This window comes from Rosa chinensis, chromosome 6 (genome assembly GCF_002994745.2).
Source record: "Rosa chinensis cultivar Old Blush chromosome 6, RchiOBHm-V2, whole genome shotgun sequence".
Taxonomy (NCBI): Eukaryota; Viridiplantae; Streptophyta; class Magnoliopsida; order Rosales; family Rosaceae; genus Rosa; species Rosa chinensis.
The window spans coordinates 9,718,823-9,735,506 of NC_037093.1; the positions used below are offsets into that span (position 1 = coordinate 9,718,823).

General features: G+C 36.1%; 2 protein-coding genes and 2 long non-coding RNA genes across 5 annotated transcripts; 3 read left to right on the forward strand and 1 right to left on the reverse strand.

Moving 5' to 3' along the window:
• The first annotated feature begins 1,741 nt into the window (after positions 1 to 1,741).
• LOC112172848 lies at positions 1,742 to 2,911 on the forward strand. The gene is made up of 2 exons (XM_024310343.2): positions 1,742 to 2,131; positions 2,280 to 2,911. Exons 1-2 carry the CDS (start codon positions 1,814 to 1,816, stop codon positions 2,643 to 2,645), a joined length of 684 nt encoding a protein of 227 aa, XP_024166111.1. The 5' UTR covers positions 1,742 to 1,813; the 3' UTR covers positions 2,646 to 2,911.
• A 1,830-nt stretch (positions 2,912 to 4,741) lies between these two features.
• LOC112174778 lies at positions 4,742 to 8,315 on the forward strand. Its single transcript, XR_002926171.2, has 9 exons — positions 4,742 to 4,995; positions 5,105 to 5,238; positions 5,669 to 5,739; positions 5,865 to 5,944; positions 6,033 to 6,096; positions 6,192 to 6,263; positions 7,241 to 7,342; positions 7,495 to 7,567; positions 8,297 to 8,315. It is a non-coding gene; the product is annotated as an uncharacterized LOC112174778 (long non-coding RNA).
• A 3,070-nt stretch (positions 8,316 to 11,385) lies between these two features.
• Positions 11,386 to 13,104, reverse strand: LOC112174712. Of its 2 annotated transcripts, none has more exons than XR_002926146.2 (3): positions 12,774 to 13,104; positions 11,826 to 12,077; positions 11,386 to 11,716 (listed from the first exon to the last, which is right to left on the reverse strand). It is a non-coding gene; the product is annotated as an uncharacterized LOC112174712 (long non-coding RNA). The 2 variants fall into 2 exon arrangements; XR_002926147.2 differs by having other exon boundaries at positions 11,817 to 12,077.
• Positions 13,105 to 14,870: 1,766 nt separating this feature from the next.
• On the forward strand, positions 14,871 to 15,910 carry LOC112172703. The gene is made up of 2 exons (XM_024310159.2): positions 14,871 to 15,250; positions 15,380 to 15,910. The coding sequence occupies exons 1-2, from the start codon at positions 14,926 to 14,928 to the stop codon at positions 15,733 to 15,735; spliced, it is 681 nt and encodes a 226-aa protein (XP_024165927.1). The 5' UTR covers positions 14,871 to 14,925; the 3' UTR covers positions 15,736 to 15,910.
• The last annotated feature ends 774 nt before the right edge of the window (positions 15,911 to 16,684 follow it).

Consider the following 16,684-nt stretch of genomic DNA (forward strand, 5'->3'; position numbering starts at 1 on the left):
AGACTAGAATCAATGTTTCAAGATTTTGCTCTGCCTATGCAGATCTAGCAAGCTGTTAAAGAGTACATCTTTCTCAAGTTGATCTATACACTCTCGATCCGGTTATCAGTTATCTTTACATGCATATGCTATAGCTTGATCCAACAATTAATGGATGAAGGCCTAAAGAAAATCAAGAAGAACTCCCTAAATTCCATAGAGAAATTTCTATTACAATAACACCATCTCACTCACAAGTTTAAAGAAAATGAAAACAGTTACTAGAAAGTAATTATACCTTACATCAAGCTTAACAGACTAAATCAATCATTATGGCCTAAATGCTAACATGATCATTGTGTTACGAATCAAAAGTCAATAATTCCTCTTAGTCTAAAATATTTTTTTATTGAAATTATTTTGTGTTATAATCTCACCATTGAAAAACAAAAGTTTTAGGAGCTGCCCTAAATAAAGGATAGCAAAAATCTTGACCCTTTTTTTTTTTTGTGATTTTCTCAATTTTCCAACTTTGGAAAAGAAAAAAAAACTTGGTCCAAGACTCTGAGTTCCATCAGCTCTAGATTTAGTTTAAAATCATGACACATGGGTAAGAAATCTTAATGAGAAAATAAGAACATATGAGTTTGGCCAAAAAATCATGTGCATAGTCCACTGAAAAATCATGATCTCATACAATTTATTTCTCTTGGAGAAATTTTTTGAACTTGATTCCACAGGGTTAAGAAATCACACAATATTTTTTTGGTGTGTTTAATCTCGCTTGCAATTTTTTTAATTTTTTTTTTAATTTTATAACAATGGGTTGGTGACCTAAACCCAAGAGACCATTGAGGAAAAAATCCCACCGAATCAATAGATGATCAGGTGATGGGATGAACAAACTGACAACAGAAAAGAAATAGATCGTTACCGACCCAAGTCTCAGCCACATTTCATGGATGTGGTGTAATGCCATCTTCTAGAATATTGACAAGCTTTTACGCCTCTTGAATATTCAACATTGTTAACAAATATGTACGAATTTCCGCGTAGATCATGCAGCCTTGTCCACCGTCGATACGCATGTCATGATCAAACAGATCATTATATCTTGAATCTTGAGTCTTGAGTCTAGTCTAAGCTAGATAATAGACTGCTTTATATATATGTACCATCGTCATTGGCGGTGTACATATTTGGCTTTCTTTGATAGATTAATCAAAGATTTTCTGATTATACAGAAAATATACTTTAGAGTATTCTCCCGTTCAATCACTTTTGAGAATTAAGGAGTTTCATGAAGAATTTTCAGTTTCATCACTCGATCTTGGCCTTATCCTAAAACTGCACTGTTCCAATGTAAACTGCAGAGTCTTTCTAGATTTGGGTGGGGCGGTCACATTAACTGCATGCCCATTCCACACGGCAGAAAGAGAAGTCAAAGCCAATCAGAGTATGATGATTATCTTATCTCCTATACAAAATTCCTGATTAAGAGACTAGTGTTGAAACAGTAAAAACTGCAGGCTAAACAATTTATTATTTTCGTCGGTCGTCCATAATTTTGAATAAGTGCATTGTGAATATATAGATCAAGTCTTATGAAGCTTCCTGTAAAAGAAAGGCGTTTTACTTTATCTTCCATGTTCTAAATGAGTTAGAGATGGATTTGCTCGATCACCAAATACATGGCTCCTAACGATTGGACAGCAAACACGTTGATCCTTCCAATGTCTCATAAACGAACTCTATGTAAACAACAAAGATCAAGGACATTTTACACCTGCAATTAAAGTCAGTTAATTAGCTAGTGTTGTTAAAATTAAGCATCATGGCTCGTTTTCTCTTGTCTTTCATCCTTGCCTCTCTCCTAGCCCTAACTACTCTGCATGGAACCCATGCAATCGAGTTCGTCGTCTTTAACCGGGCTCTCAACACCTCTGGCGGAGTCCGCTTCAGAAACGAGCTAGGGAGGAACTACACCCAGCAAAGGATGAGCGCTGCCACAAATTTTATCTGGAACCTCTTTAAAGAAACTACAGCTGCGGAGAGAAAGAACGTGCCACGAGTAAGCTTGTTCGTGGATGACATGGATGGCATCGCGTATACCATCAACGATGAGATTCACGTCGGGGCTAAATACATACAGATATATATAGTCTAATTTCGATGACATCCTAGAATCTTCGTATTTTTCTTTTATTTTTATTTTTTTGTCCTAGTTTTAACTTAAAATGGAATCATTAACACCCAATTTCCTAACTTTTCATATGTTAATTAAAATTTCTTACATCCAGGGTATAAAAGGTGACATCAAAACGGACTTCAATGGGGTGTTATTCCACGAGATGACACACGTGTGGCAGTGGAACGGTAAGGGTCAAGCTCCCGGCGGATTAATAGAAAGAATTGCAGATTTTGTGAGGTTGAAGGCCGACTATGTTCCTAATGGGTGGGTGAAACCGGGCGAGGGTCAGCTTTGGGATGAGGGGTATTCGGTTACTGCACGATTCCTAGACTACTGCAATGGCCTCAAGCAAGGGTTTGTGGCAGAACTTAACAAGAAGATGAGAGACGGTTACAGTGACAATTTCTTTAGCCAATTGCTTGGGAAAACAGTAGATCAGCTGTGGAAAGACTACAAAGCTAAATTCGGGAACTAACTAAGCATGTACAATAATTCTGCTTATAGCTAAAAGTCTAGATTACGTACTATGATGAATAAGATGTGGGGCTTCTGTACGTATCCACAGATGGAAAGTTGTAGTGAAGTAAGTTATATGTATAATCCGAATAAGTGGGACTAGGATGAAAAAATCACATTGTTTTGGATCAATTTCACATACATATATATGGTGTCTTTTTCTACTTTTCTTTTTTGTTACAAGAACCAACAAAGGGTTTGTCAATTATAATTATGTGAACAACGTTTTGATACACCGAAGATTTTTATTTTATTTATTTATTTTGTTTGAACAAACTCTAGTCACACGAATAAACTCTACAATACATTAAATGGTTAAATCAAGACCGGTTGAGCCAATAGAAAGTCGACAATTTCTAAATACATATAGCCCATCTCATGAATGGTACGTTCTACCAACCCAAATTGCACTAATGTTAGGATGGCTGGCCTTTGAACTCAATAAGAATAGCACTTTAATAGTTTAATTGGTGGCATGCAATTGCAGTAGAATGGAATTACCAATCCTTTATTCCTTGGAGTTAAGTTCGATGCATGCAATTCGATATAATCAACAGTACTGCCAACTAAAGTGGAGCCGGTCTCATCGACCATTATATTGAGAACAATTCTTAGGTTCACTCTTGAGGTGAATGAACATATTCACTCTCTATTCCGATGAATGCATTTTAACTTTATAATTTTCCAATTCAATCATTAATGTTACATAACATCATACAAAGATTAGCTCTATAAAAAATCAATCAAATTAAAGACCTTTTAGTTATTTATTTCTATAAAATACATGGACGGTTCATAATTATAGTAGTAAGTGTTGTTAGAACCATCCATTTGTTTGATTCAATTAGATAATTAAACGAATTCTGATTCAATTGATTTTTTACAGAAATAATCTTTAAAGGCTAATTTAAGATATGGACTGTTGGATCATACATTTATTTAGTAGAAATATATGTTAATCGACAATATATAGAGGTGAATATACTCGTTCACTAAAAAGGTAAACCTAAAAATTATCCTTAATTATATGTATATGTACTAATTTCCGTGTACGTCTAGTATTCTTAATATTCAGTTGATTTCGACAACTTATAACATGAATTTCATTTTAGAATTTAGACTAGTATAGAGAGTAATTAGTGGCGGAGGCCTTCTTCTGCTAATTTTTCTCTTTGCTTTGTCATTTTGTTATTGGTTTATTTTAGACTTGTATACAAGGTGATTAGTGGGAAAGGTCTTCTGCTATTTTTCTCTTGACTTTGTCAGTTTGTTATTGGTTGTCTCTGTTTGTTTAGGTTAACTAGCACTAGGCAATTCTATCTTCTTGTTTCCATTGTACGTGTTAATAAACTAAATTATGACCATTGACTAAATAGTTGTGCGTGTATATCTATATTCCAATATCAAAATAAAATAAAGTGGACTCGGCAATTTTCCAACCTGAGTTTCAAATTTTAAGTCGGCTATGTACCAAATTTTTTTTTTAAGTCGGCAAGAAGAGGCACTGGTCCAAGTCAAGGTCAATGGTAGCAGCTAGGGTGCCCTTGTTGTGCCGGTACTGACCTGGACTGGTATACTTTTCAGTCCCGCGAATTAAAGCCTCTGTCCAGAGAAATTCTTAGGTAGGGCACTCCTACCACGTCACTTAAACGACCACCCATTCCTGAACTGACACGTGTGATTTTTTTTTCCACACCAGCTTGCTATGAGAAAGACTCCAAAATTTCAGTTAAAATTTCAATATCCCGCCAAGAGTTCACTACTACAATTATAGGCTATAAGGACACCATATAAGGACACTTGTTTTCCGAAGTGTCCTAATAACCCTATGAGGACAACTTACAAAAAACAGGAGCAATAATTTGTCCGGCGCGCCAAATTTTTTCGACCAAAGTTAAACTTCCCCCACTTTTGTTCCCCCCCCCCCCCCACACACACACACACACATATTCGCACACTACAATTGTGCTCGACCCGCCTCTATTTTTCAGTTGACCTCTCTCTCTCTCTCTCTCTCTCTCTGCGCATCTCCTCCTCGTCGAACAAATTGGAGCTCAATTTGTTCGTTGCCGTCGTCTCTCCCCAAACCCCCAACCTAGCCTCTGTTCCTAAACGCCTCCAACCCCCTTCACGATGCCATTGAGGAGCTCCAACGCCTTCATCGCACCGATGTTGCGCGTGGCTCGCAGCACCACCCACCCAGCTACCATGCGAACAGAGAGTTATGCGTCGCACACGCGATTGGGAACTCTACCAGAGCCTCCGGTATGCTCGCTACCTGCATCATCCAACCCATCGATATGATCAAGGTGAGTGTTGAAATTCATCAAGATTGTAATTTTTGTGAGATTTGGATTGGACCCATGATTCCAACTCGGGTCTTTGAGCTTAAAGTTGGTTTCTTTTGATGGGTTTCAGATCTATGATTTGTTTGGCTCCGTTGATGGAGGAGAGGGGGGCTTTGAAATGGAGGAAGAACAAGGATGTTGTTCTGTGGTTTGGGTTGTCTCTGTTTCTGCTTTTTCCTCTTGCTTCGTCACTGAACAGTGAAGGTGGGTGATACTATGCTTCTTTTGTTTTTGTTTTTGGTTTTGGGCTTCCATTTTTGAATGTGCCCAGTTTGTGTTTTTAGACCAAAACGTTTAGGATTTTTAGAAACAAACCAGAAATGGAGAGGTGTAATTTGTTTTTGGACTTTTGGGTTTCCGTTTTTGAATGTACCCAGTGTAGTATTTTTAGCCCAACTTTCTGGAAACAAGAGGAAATGAAGAGCTGCAATGTGTTTTCCAAAAGTTTTATGGTTTTTACTTGTGAATTTTCTGTGACAATGTCAGCCTCTCTGTAGCCTCCTTGTGAGTTTCTCTCTCCTCTTTCCCTCTCTCTCTAAAACTGTTTTTTTTTTTCTGGGTTAATACTGTTAATGATCTCCTACAGTAATTCACTTTATACTGAATTATGTGTTTATGGGTTTGTTTGTTTTAGGAATTTGTCCAGCTTGAATTTGGCGAAGAGATTTCACCAGCCCTTGGAGATCTGGGAAGCTTGGAATCCATGTATGTTTTATATCTATTTTAAACTCTCTTTTTTTTCCTTTTTAATTTTTTTTTAAAATTTTTGTGTTCATAGTGTAATAGTCCTGAAGTGGTGTGATGACTCTTTGTTTATTTTCGAATCGTAGAGACTTGCAGGGGAATGAGCTAAGTAGCTAACTGGTCAAATCCTGGATGAGATTGGCAACTGTGCTTCTCTTATGTATCTGTAAGACATCTCCTTCATGTTGACTTTCTTTGTTCGTCCTTTTACTTGTTTTCCATTTTGGTTTTGCTAATTCTGTGTTGAAATGCAGGAATTTATCTTACAATAATCCTTCTGGAGTTCTCGGTTTCAAAGCTTAAGAACCTTGAGGTTTTGTAAGTACTGTTTAATCATAAATTTTCATTTTGTAGTATGCATGCCTCATAAATTCTTTGAATATTTACAAGTGTAATTTGGTTTGATAATGCAGGAATTTGAAGAACAATCAGTTGACTGGTCCTATCGCTACAACTCTTACCCAAATTCCAAACCTTAGAACTCTGTAAGTCCCTTGCTTTTAATCACATGAAATTCATATTTATGTTAAAAACTCTCTCCGAGAACTGACTTTTGGCTGTTGGTATTCCTTTCTATTTGGGACTGATGAGTTTTATTTTTTCTGCTTTGATGCTGTTATGTTTGCAGTGATCTTTCTATGTTTATGTGCATACATAATCTCACGTGAGATTATGTATGCACATAAACATAGAGTTCTGTGTGTTTAGTTTCATAATGGTTGATACTTTATTAGGTTTACAGCTAAGCTTCATTTCAGCGTTGCTAGTATGTATGGTTCTTACCCTGAAAATTTAAAACAAGGGTTTTATCTTTTACTTCTGTTTAGAGTTTAGGCAACAAATTCGGTGTACGAGTCATTAACTATTCCCTAAACATGGTTTGGTTGGTTAGACTCGGTTTGTTGAGAGACTTTGGGTTTCCTATGTAGTCCTAATAAAATAAGGGGAAAAGAAAAGGCCTTCAAAATTTAAAAAACATGAGATACAGAGGAAAAATGCAGGGGTGGGGGCTGAAATTGTACAGGCATTTACCTAAGATTATATTCAAACTTCTAATAATCAATCTCTGAAAGTTGATTTGAGTATACTTCCATAGTCTCATTATCTCATGGCCAGACAGAGGTAGTGTAGCGCGTTCTTGTTTTTGTCTGCATTCTGTAACAATCCACCTTTAGGTAACTAGAATCTTAGACAAATTAGTACTCCATTGAGAATGTTGTTTCATGTCCTTTGCTCAAATTGTTTCTCAGTTCTTGTTGGAATCTATTTCTCAGAGTATCAATTTTTTGTTTTTTGTTTTTTTGGTCTGATCACTGAAAAATATAATAAAATTTCAAAAATAGATGCAGTCACTATTGAGTTATGTTATATGAATTTTATTTTTAGCTGCCAATCAAAGGTACTTGTTTCATCCAATGTTGTAAGATACCCTTGTCTTATGTATTTTAAAATATAAATGCAGGATATGGTAGGGTATGGGACTAAAGAGTTAGATCTTAAGGGAAAAATTGTAGTCCCTGGATTTATTGATTCCCATGTGCATCTGATCTTTGGTGGACTGCAGGTATGACTGAAGCACTATAATTAATTTTGATTTTTTTTTCTTTTTCTGAATTTTGATATGCTCTTTTTATTCTTCTTGAGTAAAAACTAGAATGAAATGCTTTTAAATATGAATAATAAAGTTGGGTGTGAAATATTGACAATGGAAAACAGATGATGCGTGTAGAACTACATGGCATAAACTCAAAAGATGAATTTGTGAAGAGGATCAAAGAAGCTGTGAGAAGTCAGTTCCCTGCCTTTTTATTTTTCTCGCAATTTTCTCAAACCTATGCAAACACAGTGCATGTGAATGTAGAATGTGTAAATTTTTCTTTTTATTTTTTTATTTATTATTTACACTTTGTTTATGTATTTATTCTTTTGGGATAAGAAACATTCTTTTATCAAAAGATCAAGCAAAGTATATCACAGGGACAAGATGTTTGTGTTATATGGTCTGGTCTACATCCCAAAATAGTAGAAAAAATAAAAATATAATTCAAAATGCTAAACCATAGCAGCAGTCTGATCATAAAGATTAGCATTGATGCCTGTAGGACACTAACAGTTCAGTCATCTTATTTGACCAGTAAGAGTCTCTTGCAATAAGCTTGAAGTATATGACTATAAAAGTGAAACTATTGAACTCTCAATTTAGCTATAGAATTAAATGAATAATACAATATGATGTTTGCAGTTAGTCAAATGAACTCTCATTTCTTTTCTTTTTTTGTGATTACATTTAATCTGCTATATCATTTCTTGAGTGGGAGCATGATGCATAATTAATGATGACCAGAAGTCTGTTAACACCAACTTTTAATCATGAAAAGTAGTTTTGCTGAGGGAGCATTGTTGAGAATGACTAAAATTCTGATAAATGATGATCTAAATGAGCCATTGGAATGATTTTTTTTTCTTTCTCTAATAGTCTTATGTGTATAAGATTCTAAGAAAAAAAAAAGAAAATCAGATGCAAAACAAGGTTCCTGTGATGCCAGAAGATATGGTTGTTTCCATTGCAGACCATGAATCACATGTTTATTGTCAATAGTACTAATTTTGGTTTGAGAATGTTATGGTGCACTGTGAAGTCCTTAATTGACCCCAAGACAACTGCCAAGATTAATGTCGGTATATCTTTTTGGGTTCTAATTTTAGCTCTATGAATTTGCTTTTCACCTTGGCACTTTCGTATAAAAACACAAGTACATGGAAATAATTGCAGGCTTGATATTAGCTTTTAATTTTTGGTTGCTGATGAGTTTGTTGTTTGTGTAGTTTGCAAGTACTGAATAATTTATATTTTTTTGCTTTGCATTTCAGGGGTCTTTACTGATCGAGCTTATTCAGCAGATGCAAGTACAAGGTGTGCCGGTATGGTTTCTTTGATGCCTCTCTTGTTGGTCCTTTTCTTGCTGCTGTTTGAGAATCATTAAAGAGGTAAAGAAGATGAGTTTGCCCTTTGAATTATCAAGATAGAATGACATTGTTCATGTTGCTGAGATGATCAAGTGAAATATGTTGGATTTGTTGTCTTTGCAGGTATTAATACTTGTTTTGGATGGTGTATATATATGTAGCAGCAGCAGCAGCTACCTAGCAGCTAGTGCTTTGAATTAGGTAGCTAGTTAGCTTCAAATCAGTTATATAGTACATTTGATCTGGTGCATGTTGGACTTGTGGTTAGTTCAATAGTGTTGTCTTTGCAGGTATTACTTGTTTTGGATGGTACGTATATATATATGCAGCAGCAGCAGCAGGAAGCAGTAGGAGCAGCAGCAGGCAGCAGCAGCAGCTAGTGCTTTGAATTAGCTAGGTAGCTAGTTACCTTCAAATCAGTTGTAGTACATTTGATCTAGTGTTGGACTCGTGCTTCTTGCAGGCTGCATCTTTTGAATCTTAGGTTTATATGGACTTGTTTGATGTATAGTCGATGTTATGCGCACAATTTTTATAATATGAGATCGTATATATTCCCTTATGGATTTAATGACTCAATTTTCAGAACTTTGAGAATATAATTTATGTGTCTTAGTATAAAAAACATGACACATATGAGAATGTATTTTTGTGTCATCTTATGAATTTAAGGACTACATTTACAGGTACTTGAGGACACAATTTGTGTGTTCTTATATAGAAAAGAGGACACACTTGATAGTGTATTTGTTGTGTCATCTTATAGATTTAAGGACTCTTTTTTCAAGGTTTTTAGGACACAATTTATGTGTTCTTGTATAAAATAGAGGACACATTTGAGAGTGTTGCTTTTGTGTCCTCTAATAGATTTAAGGACTCTATTCCTAGAGTTTTTAGGACACAATTTGTGTCCTCATATAGAAAAGAGGACACTTATTTGATAATATAAGAATGCAATTTAGGTGTCCTCTTATACATTTAAGGACACCACGTACACAGGTATTAGGACACATAAACTGTGTCCTCGTATAGATAAGAGGACACATTTTCGGTGTCCTTGTTTGGGACTTACAATGACACCCGGATAGAGGACACGTTTTTTAAGTGTCCTTGTATGTATTTAAGGACACGGTTTAGGTGTCCTTAAATCATGTTATTGTAGTAGTGGTTCTAGCTTAACTTAAAATTTCTAGGTAGTTTGGTCTGGAAAAGAACAAACGCTGTCTCTTTCCTCCTTCCCAATTCATCTTCCTCTCTTCCTTTCCCTTCCATTTCCAGATTCTCCCAAATCAACCTTTCTCGACCCCTTAGTTCATTCTAATCGGTAAGGTATTCTCTTTTTCTTGCTGAATTTTTGTTCTAATTCTTATCTTCGTCAATCTTTTCTTTTTTGTGAGTATTTCGTGTGAATGGATTGGAGAGGTGATAGATTGGTTTCAGTCTGGAAATTTTGAGGTTTTGGAGGTGGGTTTTATTGGAATTGAAATCATCTTCAGGTTTGGGATGTGCTTTTCTTGGTTTCAATCTGGGCATTTCAATTGCTTTGCCATGGAAGTGGTGCAGAGGCAAGCTGCGTGGAAAAGAGTTGTGGATTTTGGGCTCAAACAGCTATGGCCGTTCGGAACAGTTCTCTGGGTAATAGGAAAGATAGTGAGGTCACTCAAAAAGATTATGAGCTAATTAGAAAAAGAAGTGGGGGCATTCAAAATCCTTCAAGTTCATGTAGATACTGATATTGTACAGTTGATATATATAAAGCCAAATTGGGTTACTTATAAACCAATCTTCATGCAATATAGAGAAGTCTGATGTTCTCTTCAACTTCCTAGGTGTAGTGATCATTGCTTAAGCTTGTCAATAAAAAGTGCTTGCTTTTTAAGTTCAGTGAGCTAATAAAAAAATTGCTTTCAACTTTATATGTTACTTTACCAGATGGGCTATAATTGTTTCTTACGTTGTAAATTTGTTGTTTCTCAGGTTCAATTGGCTTGTAAAGGAATGGAGGAAACTATTGGAGATGATGAAGAACTCAAAGTGCGAATTCAAGTATGCTTTGATGAAGAGGCTTACATGCAATTTATATAATACCTATGCTTTAAAGAAAGGTTTCAGTGTTCGTAAAGGACATATTCGAAGAGATGCATCAAATAACACCCGCCAATGAGAATTTGTACCAGGATGTATTTCAACCAAACAAACATGTCTGAAAGAAACTCAATTACATTATAAGTTAGTGAACTTATATTGTGCAGGTTTCATTGATGCAGTATGAAGAGGAACATTTTGTGAGAAGTGAAGACATGTTTGGAACTGATTTTGATTGAACTTTTCCCCCATTTTTGCTACATGTAATTTAATCTTTGTGAGATATGGTTAGGAGAAGATGAAATTAATTTTGCTGACTCTTATAGAATTAATTTGTGGAGGCTCTGGGTGTACCAGCTGGTCTAGGGGCCATTGCTTCTTTGCTGGTTTGGTTCTTTTAAGCTTTCCATTTGATTCCATTATTTGTATTTTCCAGAAGTCTTGTTCAATTGTTCTTTATGATTAAAATGATGATTTGATTTCGGCATTGCATCATACATATCTCCATTTTTTGCCAAGTATTTCATGATTAAAGCTAATTCTTATATTAGTGAGTTTTCAAAGTGAGACATCAGACCAATCGTTAGCAATTTAATGAAAAGAGGTATAGTATTGATGTACAAGGAATATCGGCGAACACATTTATGCCATCAAAAGGCTACTTAAAATGGGGATATTAATCTGTACGTCAACATAATTCTTTGGTATCAAACTTAGGTCACCCTTTCTTCACCAAACCAAATAGCCAGATCCTTGTATGTACGCTTGGGGGCATCAGCACTGGAAACTATCTCCACTACCTTGTAAGATGCTTCAGGAGTGACTAATGACTCAATAGCTAATTCCACCACCAGATCTCTGGAGATGGGTGCCTCCAGATAGTGTCCTACCAAGAGAAAAAGTACACTTAAGCGACTAATTTATAGAAAGTACATAGTAAGACTACATACAAAATTGGAAAAATTGGTACAAATTCAGTGTGTTACCTGACTTACCTCTGGTTCCATCACAAGATTTCCTGTTAGAGGTTCATTTCTCAACTCACCAGGCCTTATTATTGTGTAGTTTATACCAGACTTCCTGATATAATGCTCTGCCTGAAGCTTTGAGATTAAGAAATATGTAAGCTGGATTGAGAATCTGCCCCATTGATGCTCCATTGACCAAAATTGAACTTACTAGAATAACCTCTTCACACCAACTTTACAGCATGCATCGACAAGGTTAGTTGGCCCAAAATTACCAACCTATATCAAAGATAGCCATTTCTCAGACAGCAAGACATTAACTATCAATAGCACTTGGTGAAACACAGAAAAAACAAATTTGCAAATAAATTAGAAGTAGGATCTTTGAACATTTGTGGCATCAAAATTCATTTGAAGCCTAGACAAAGTATGAATTCATTTCCCACTCTAAGGTTCTTTTCATTACTAGCCAGGGGTTGAAATTTTGGATTTCTTTTCACACAAATTATCAGCATTAGCATAGTGCAAACTTTTAAAGTCTCTACATCCATACAACATAACTTCTACTCATTCACTCATGTCTTCCCCGAACCCAAAATATCCTCAAATCAACATGGCTTTGATTATCTCCATAAAAGCGACTCTTCTAATTGAGGACTTAGCTGTTAATCAAATGCTTTTCTTGAACTAAACCATTGTCTAATGGCACACTCTATGACACTCGTTTCCACAGTAAAGGATATCATCATTGAAAGGGTGATCCTTTAGTTTCTTTGACCATCTTATAAAATGTTACTTTCTCAACATATCATGAAAATCTACCTAAGAGAATCGAAGATTAAGATTGAACTTAAACAAACAGCCCTTTTGCCTAATCATACTACAATCATACATTAGTATAAAACCAAAGATGCAATATACAAAGCAAAATGCAAAAATAGCTCATAATTGCATCAGTAAAGAATCAAATGTGACCTTCCATATGAGCCTCCCCTACATGTAATTTCATCTTCTCCAAGCCATATCTCGCAAAACTTTTTGAACACTCACCATCTCTGCCTCCATCGCCTCCGCCATCACCACCTCCTTCTTCTCCGAGTCAGAGGGCTCCCAGTTCCTTGCCAGGCGCTCTACCTTGCCGATGAGAATGAACCAAGGGGTCAAGAAAGGTTGATTTGGGAGAATCTGGAAATGGAACGGAAAGGAAGGGAGGAAGATGAATTGGGAGGGAGGAAAGGGACGGCGTTTGTTCTTTTCCAGATTAAACTACCTAGAAATTTTAAGTTAAGCTAGAACTCTTGGCAGGATATTGAAATTTTAACTGAAATTTTGGAGCCTTTCTCGCAGCAAGCTGGTGTGGAAAAAAAATCACACGTGTCAGTTCATGAATGAGTGGTCGTATAAGTGACGTGGTACGTGGTCGTAAAGTGGACTCGGCAATTTTCCAACCTGAGTTTCAAATTTTAAGTCGGCTATGTACCAAATTTTTTTTTCAAGTCGGCAAGAACAGGCACTGGTCCAAGTCAAGGTCAATGGTAGCAGCTAGGGTGCCCTTGTTGTGTCGGTACTGACCTGGACTGGTATACTTTTCAGTCCCGCGTATTAAAGCCTCTGTCCATACAACTCCGTACGGCGAAACAGATTATTTTACTTCGACCAAAAAGCTATCCCTCGACTTGATTAAACATTATGATCTCCGATCTATAGCTAAAATAGAAATTTGATTAACCAGAAGTACTGGTAGTTTACATAGTTTGAATGTGGGGAATCAATTACAGTACGTATACATGATCGATCATTAAGCTTATTAACTTTAGGTTATTCTGGTAAGTAAGTGAAGTGTTTGGCCTGGTCCATTCAGTAACGGATCAGTTGAACGACCTTAATTATGAGTTGGAATACAACTGTTAAAGGTCCGTATGAACTATGAACCAATTTGCTATTATGAAAAAGCAATATTATATTATTATATATGATGGAGTGGAGAAGAATATAGAGGTTGATGAAAATTTCCAAGGCCAATAAAAATTAAGGCCGAAAGTGGCATAACTTGTATCATGTCAATGGCATAATATATATCCGTCATTCTTAGCTAAGAATATCCTTACCTAAGCTTAGGTACGGATTTTCAGTTTTTGGTCACTTTTCGATCACATATTCACATCTTAACTGTTAGTTTTTAGGTCCTAATGTATAGATTATCTCTGCAAAATTTCAGCCAAATTGATGATCGTTAAGGCATTCAAAACTGCAATTTACAACAATGTACACGACCGGTTCCAGTTCAACAGATTCGGTTCGTTCATGTAAATTGCAGTTTTGGATGCCTTAACAATCATCAGTTTCGCTGAAATTTTGCGGAAGTGATCTATACATTAGGACCTAAAAACTGAACGGTTAAGATGTGAATATGTGATCGAAAAGTGGCCAAAAACTGAAAATCCGTTCCATAAGCTTAGGTAAGGGTAAGGATATCCTTACCTGAGAAAGCCTATATATATATATATATATATATATATATATATATATATTTTGTGAGAATGTGGAATTACCATTGATAACAAACAATCAGTGTACATCGGAAGTTACAATACAAGACAGCCCTTCAGGGCTGTCATTGACCCAAACATAAAAGTTGGGAACCATAAGCGCATTCCTTGCTAGAAGGTGCGTCGCCCGATTACAATCATGTGGGGCAAAAATACAATAAACTGAACAAAATAAACAAAACAAAGATTTAACTTCTTTAATAGGATCACCTTTAACTACAAAAATAAACTAAAATAACCGCTAAAAAAAAATACAAAATAAAAATAAAAATGTTTATTTGAAAGTTAGACCATTAACCCTAAACTTATAGAAATTGATAAAATGCAGTTTTGACAAGTAAACAGCTATATTTATCTATAGTTTAAGTTTAAGTTTTTCAAATTGAGTCTAAAACCAAATGGAGTTGTATACGCGGCCACGCGGGTCTAGAACTTTTTAAATGATCTATAGTCATACCTACGCGAAGAAATTTGACTTTTAATTGGTATAGTGTATCCCTCTCTATATATACCATAGAGTCGATCGGTAGCAAATTCTGTACAACAACCAAAACCAAAAACAAAGCTTCTTTACAACTATGGCTCAACACTGTATTTTTCTCCTCTCCCTTTTGATAACACTTGCAGGCCTTCACGCCGCGCATGCAGTCGACTACACAGTCACCAACAACGCCGCATCAAGCGCCGGTGGCATCCGATTCAATAACGACATCGGAGCAGACTATAGCTTGCAAACACTAAGCTCTGCGGCCGACTTCATATGGAAAGTCTTCCAGCAAAGCACAGATGCGGATAGAAAGAGCGTAGCCAAAGTCAGCTTGTTCATCGACAACATGGACGGCGTGGCATACGCTAGCAACAACGAGATTCATGTTAGCGCCAGTTACATAGCAGGCTACTCAGGTACTAGCATTTCGATATACTAGCTCTCAGTTTTTCATTCAGCACTCCAAAATAAATATCTCAGTTTTTCATTCAGGTATTGCCATTTCTTTTGCTAACGACGACAGTTTGATACCTTGTTCTTTTCAGGCGACGTGAAGAAGGAGATTACAGGTGTGCTTTACCACGAATCGACGCACATATGGCAGTGGAATGGAAATGGTCAAGCCCCAGGTGGGTTGATTGAAGGAATTGCAGACTTTGTGAGGTTGAGGGCTGGGTATGCACCGAGTCACTGGGTTCAACCAGGTGAAGGGGATAGGTGGGACCAGGGTTATGATGTTACTGCTAGGTTTTTGGATTACTGTACTAGTTTGAAAGATGGGTTTGTTGCAGAGTTGAACAACAAGTTGAAGACTGGTTATAGTGTTAACTACTTTGTTGATATTCTGGGGAAGAATGTTGATCAGCTCTGGGCTGATTACAAGGCTAAATATGGCAAATAGAGGTAGCTAGACTTATACCCAATAAATTAATCAAGACTGATTTGAATGAAAATAAGATCTTCTATAATTGTATCAGATAAAGAAATTATTGTGCGTACCAATAATAAAAAAAAAATATTGTATCAATAAATATGCACGAATTGATGTACGCCTGTACCCACTAAAGCAAAGAGAATTTTGGCGTTTTTTTTTTGTTTTTGTTTTTTTTCACTGGATATACTAGTTGAACTGTGTTCTTCAACTTTCTTGCGGAAAACAGTTTTAATTGAAGGGTCAAAATATTATGTCACAGTTTGTCAAAAACCAAGCCTCGTAATATATCACGTTGGAAAACAATGGAGTCACGGAGGCCCATTGACTTTCTCAATGGATAATTGTAACTTTATCCTTTGATTACTAAAAGAGGGTATCTTCAAAATTTGATCATCATCTGCTTGGATAACCTATTCCTTAGTTGAACCAGACTTTGCTGCTCTCCTTCTCATCCGAGGACTGCAAGTAATTAAATGAATCCCATTCCTTAGTGACTGATACATAAATAATTAAACTATAAGTGGCACGGCAAGTCTGCGTTATAGTTTTCAAAGCTAGGTAATTCTTGTGCATGGAATTCTGCTACACCAATGAAGTTGGGGTATGTTTTCTTTCATAGATGGACAAGGAATCTGGGACAAATATATGGAGAAGAAAATAAATTGAATCATTAAAATGGAAATCATGCCTTTCATGAAGGAATCAAAAGTACCAAATTTCTTCTCCATGGAATTGGTGAATAGGGGATTTGGTAATTACTACCATATCTAAGAAATTTGTGTGTAGTTAAAAAGTTGTATTTGTTGTTGGGTCTTAACTAAAAGTCTAGATTTACATACTATGATGAATAAGATGTGGGGGCTTCTATAGTTCTATCTATATCCACAGTTGTAGTGACGTAAATCCGAAAAGTGGC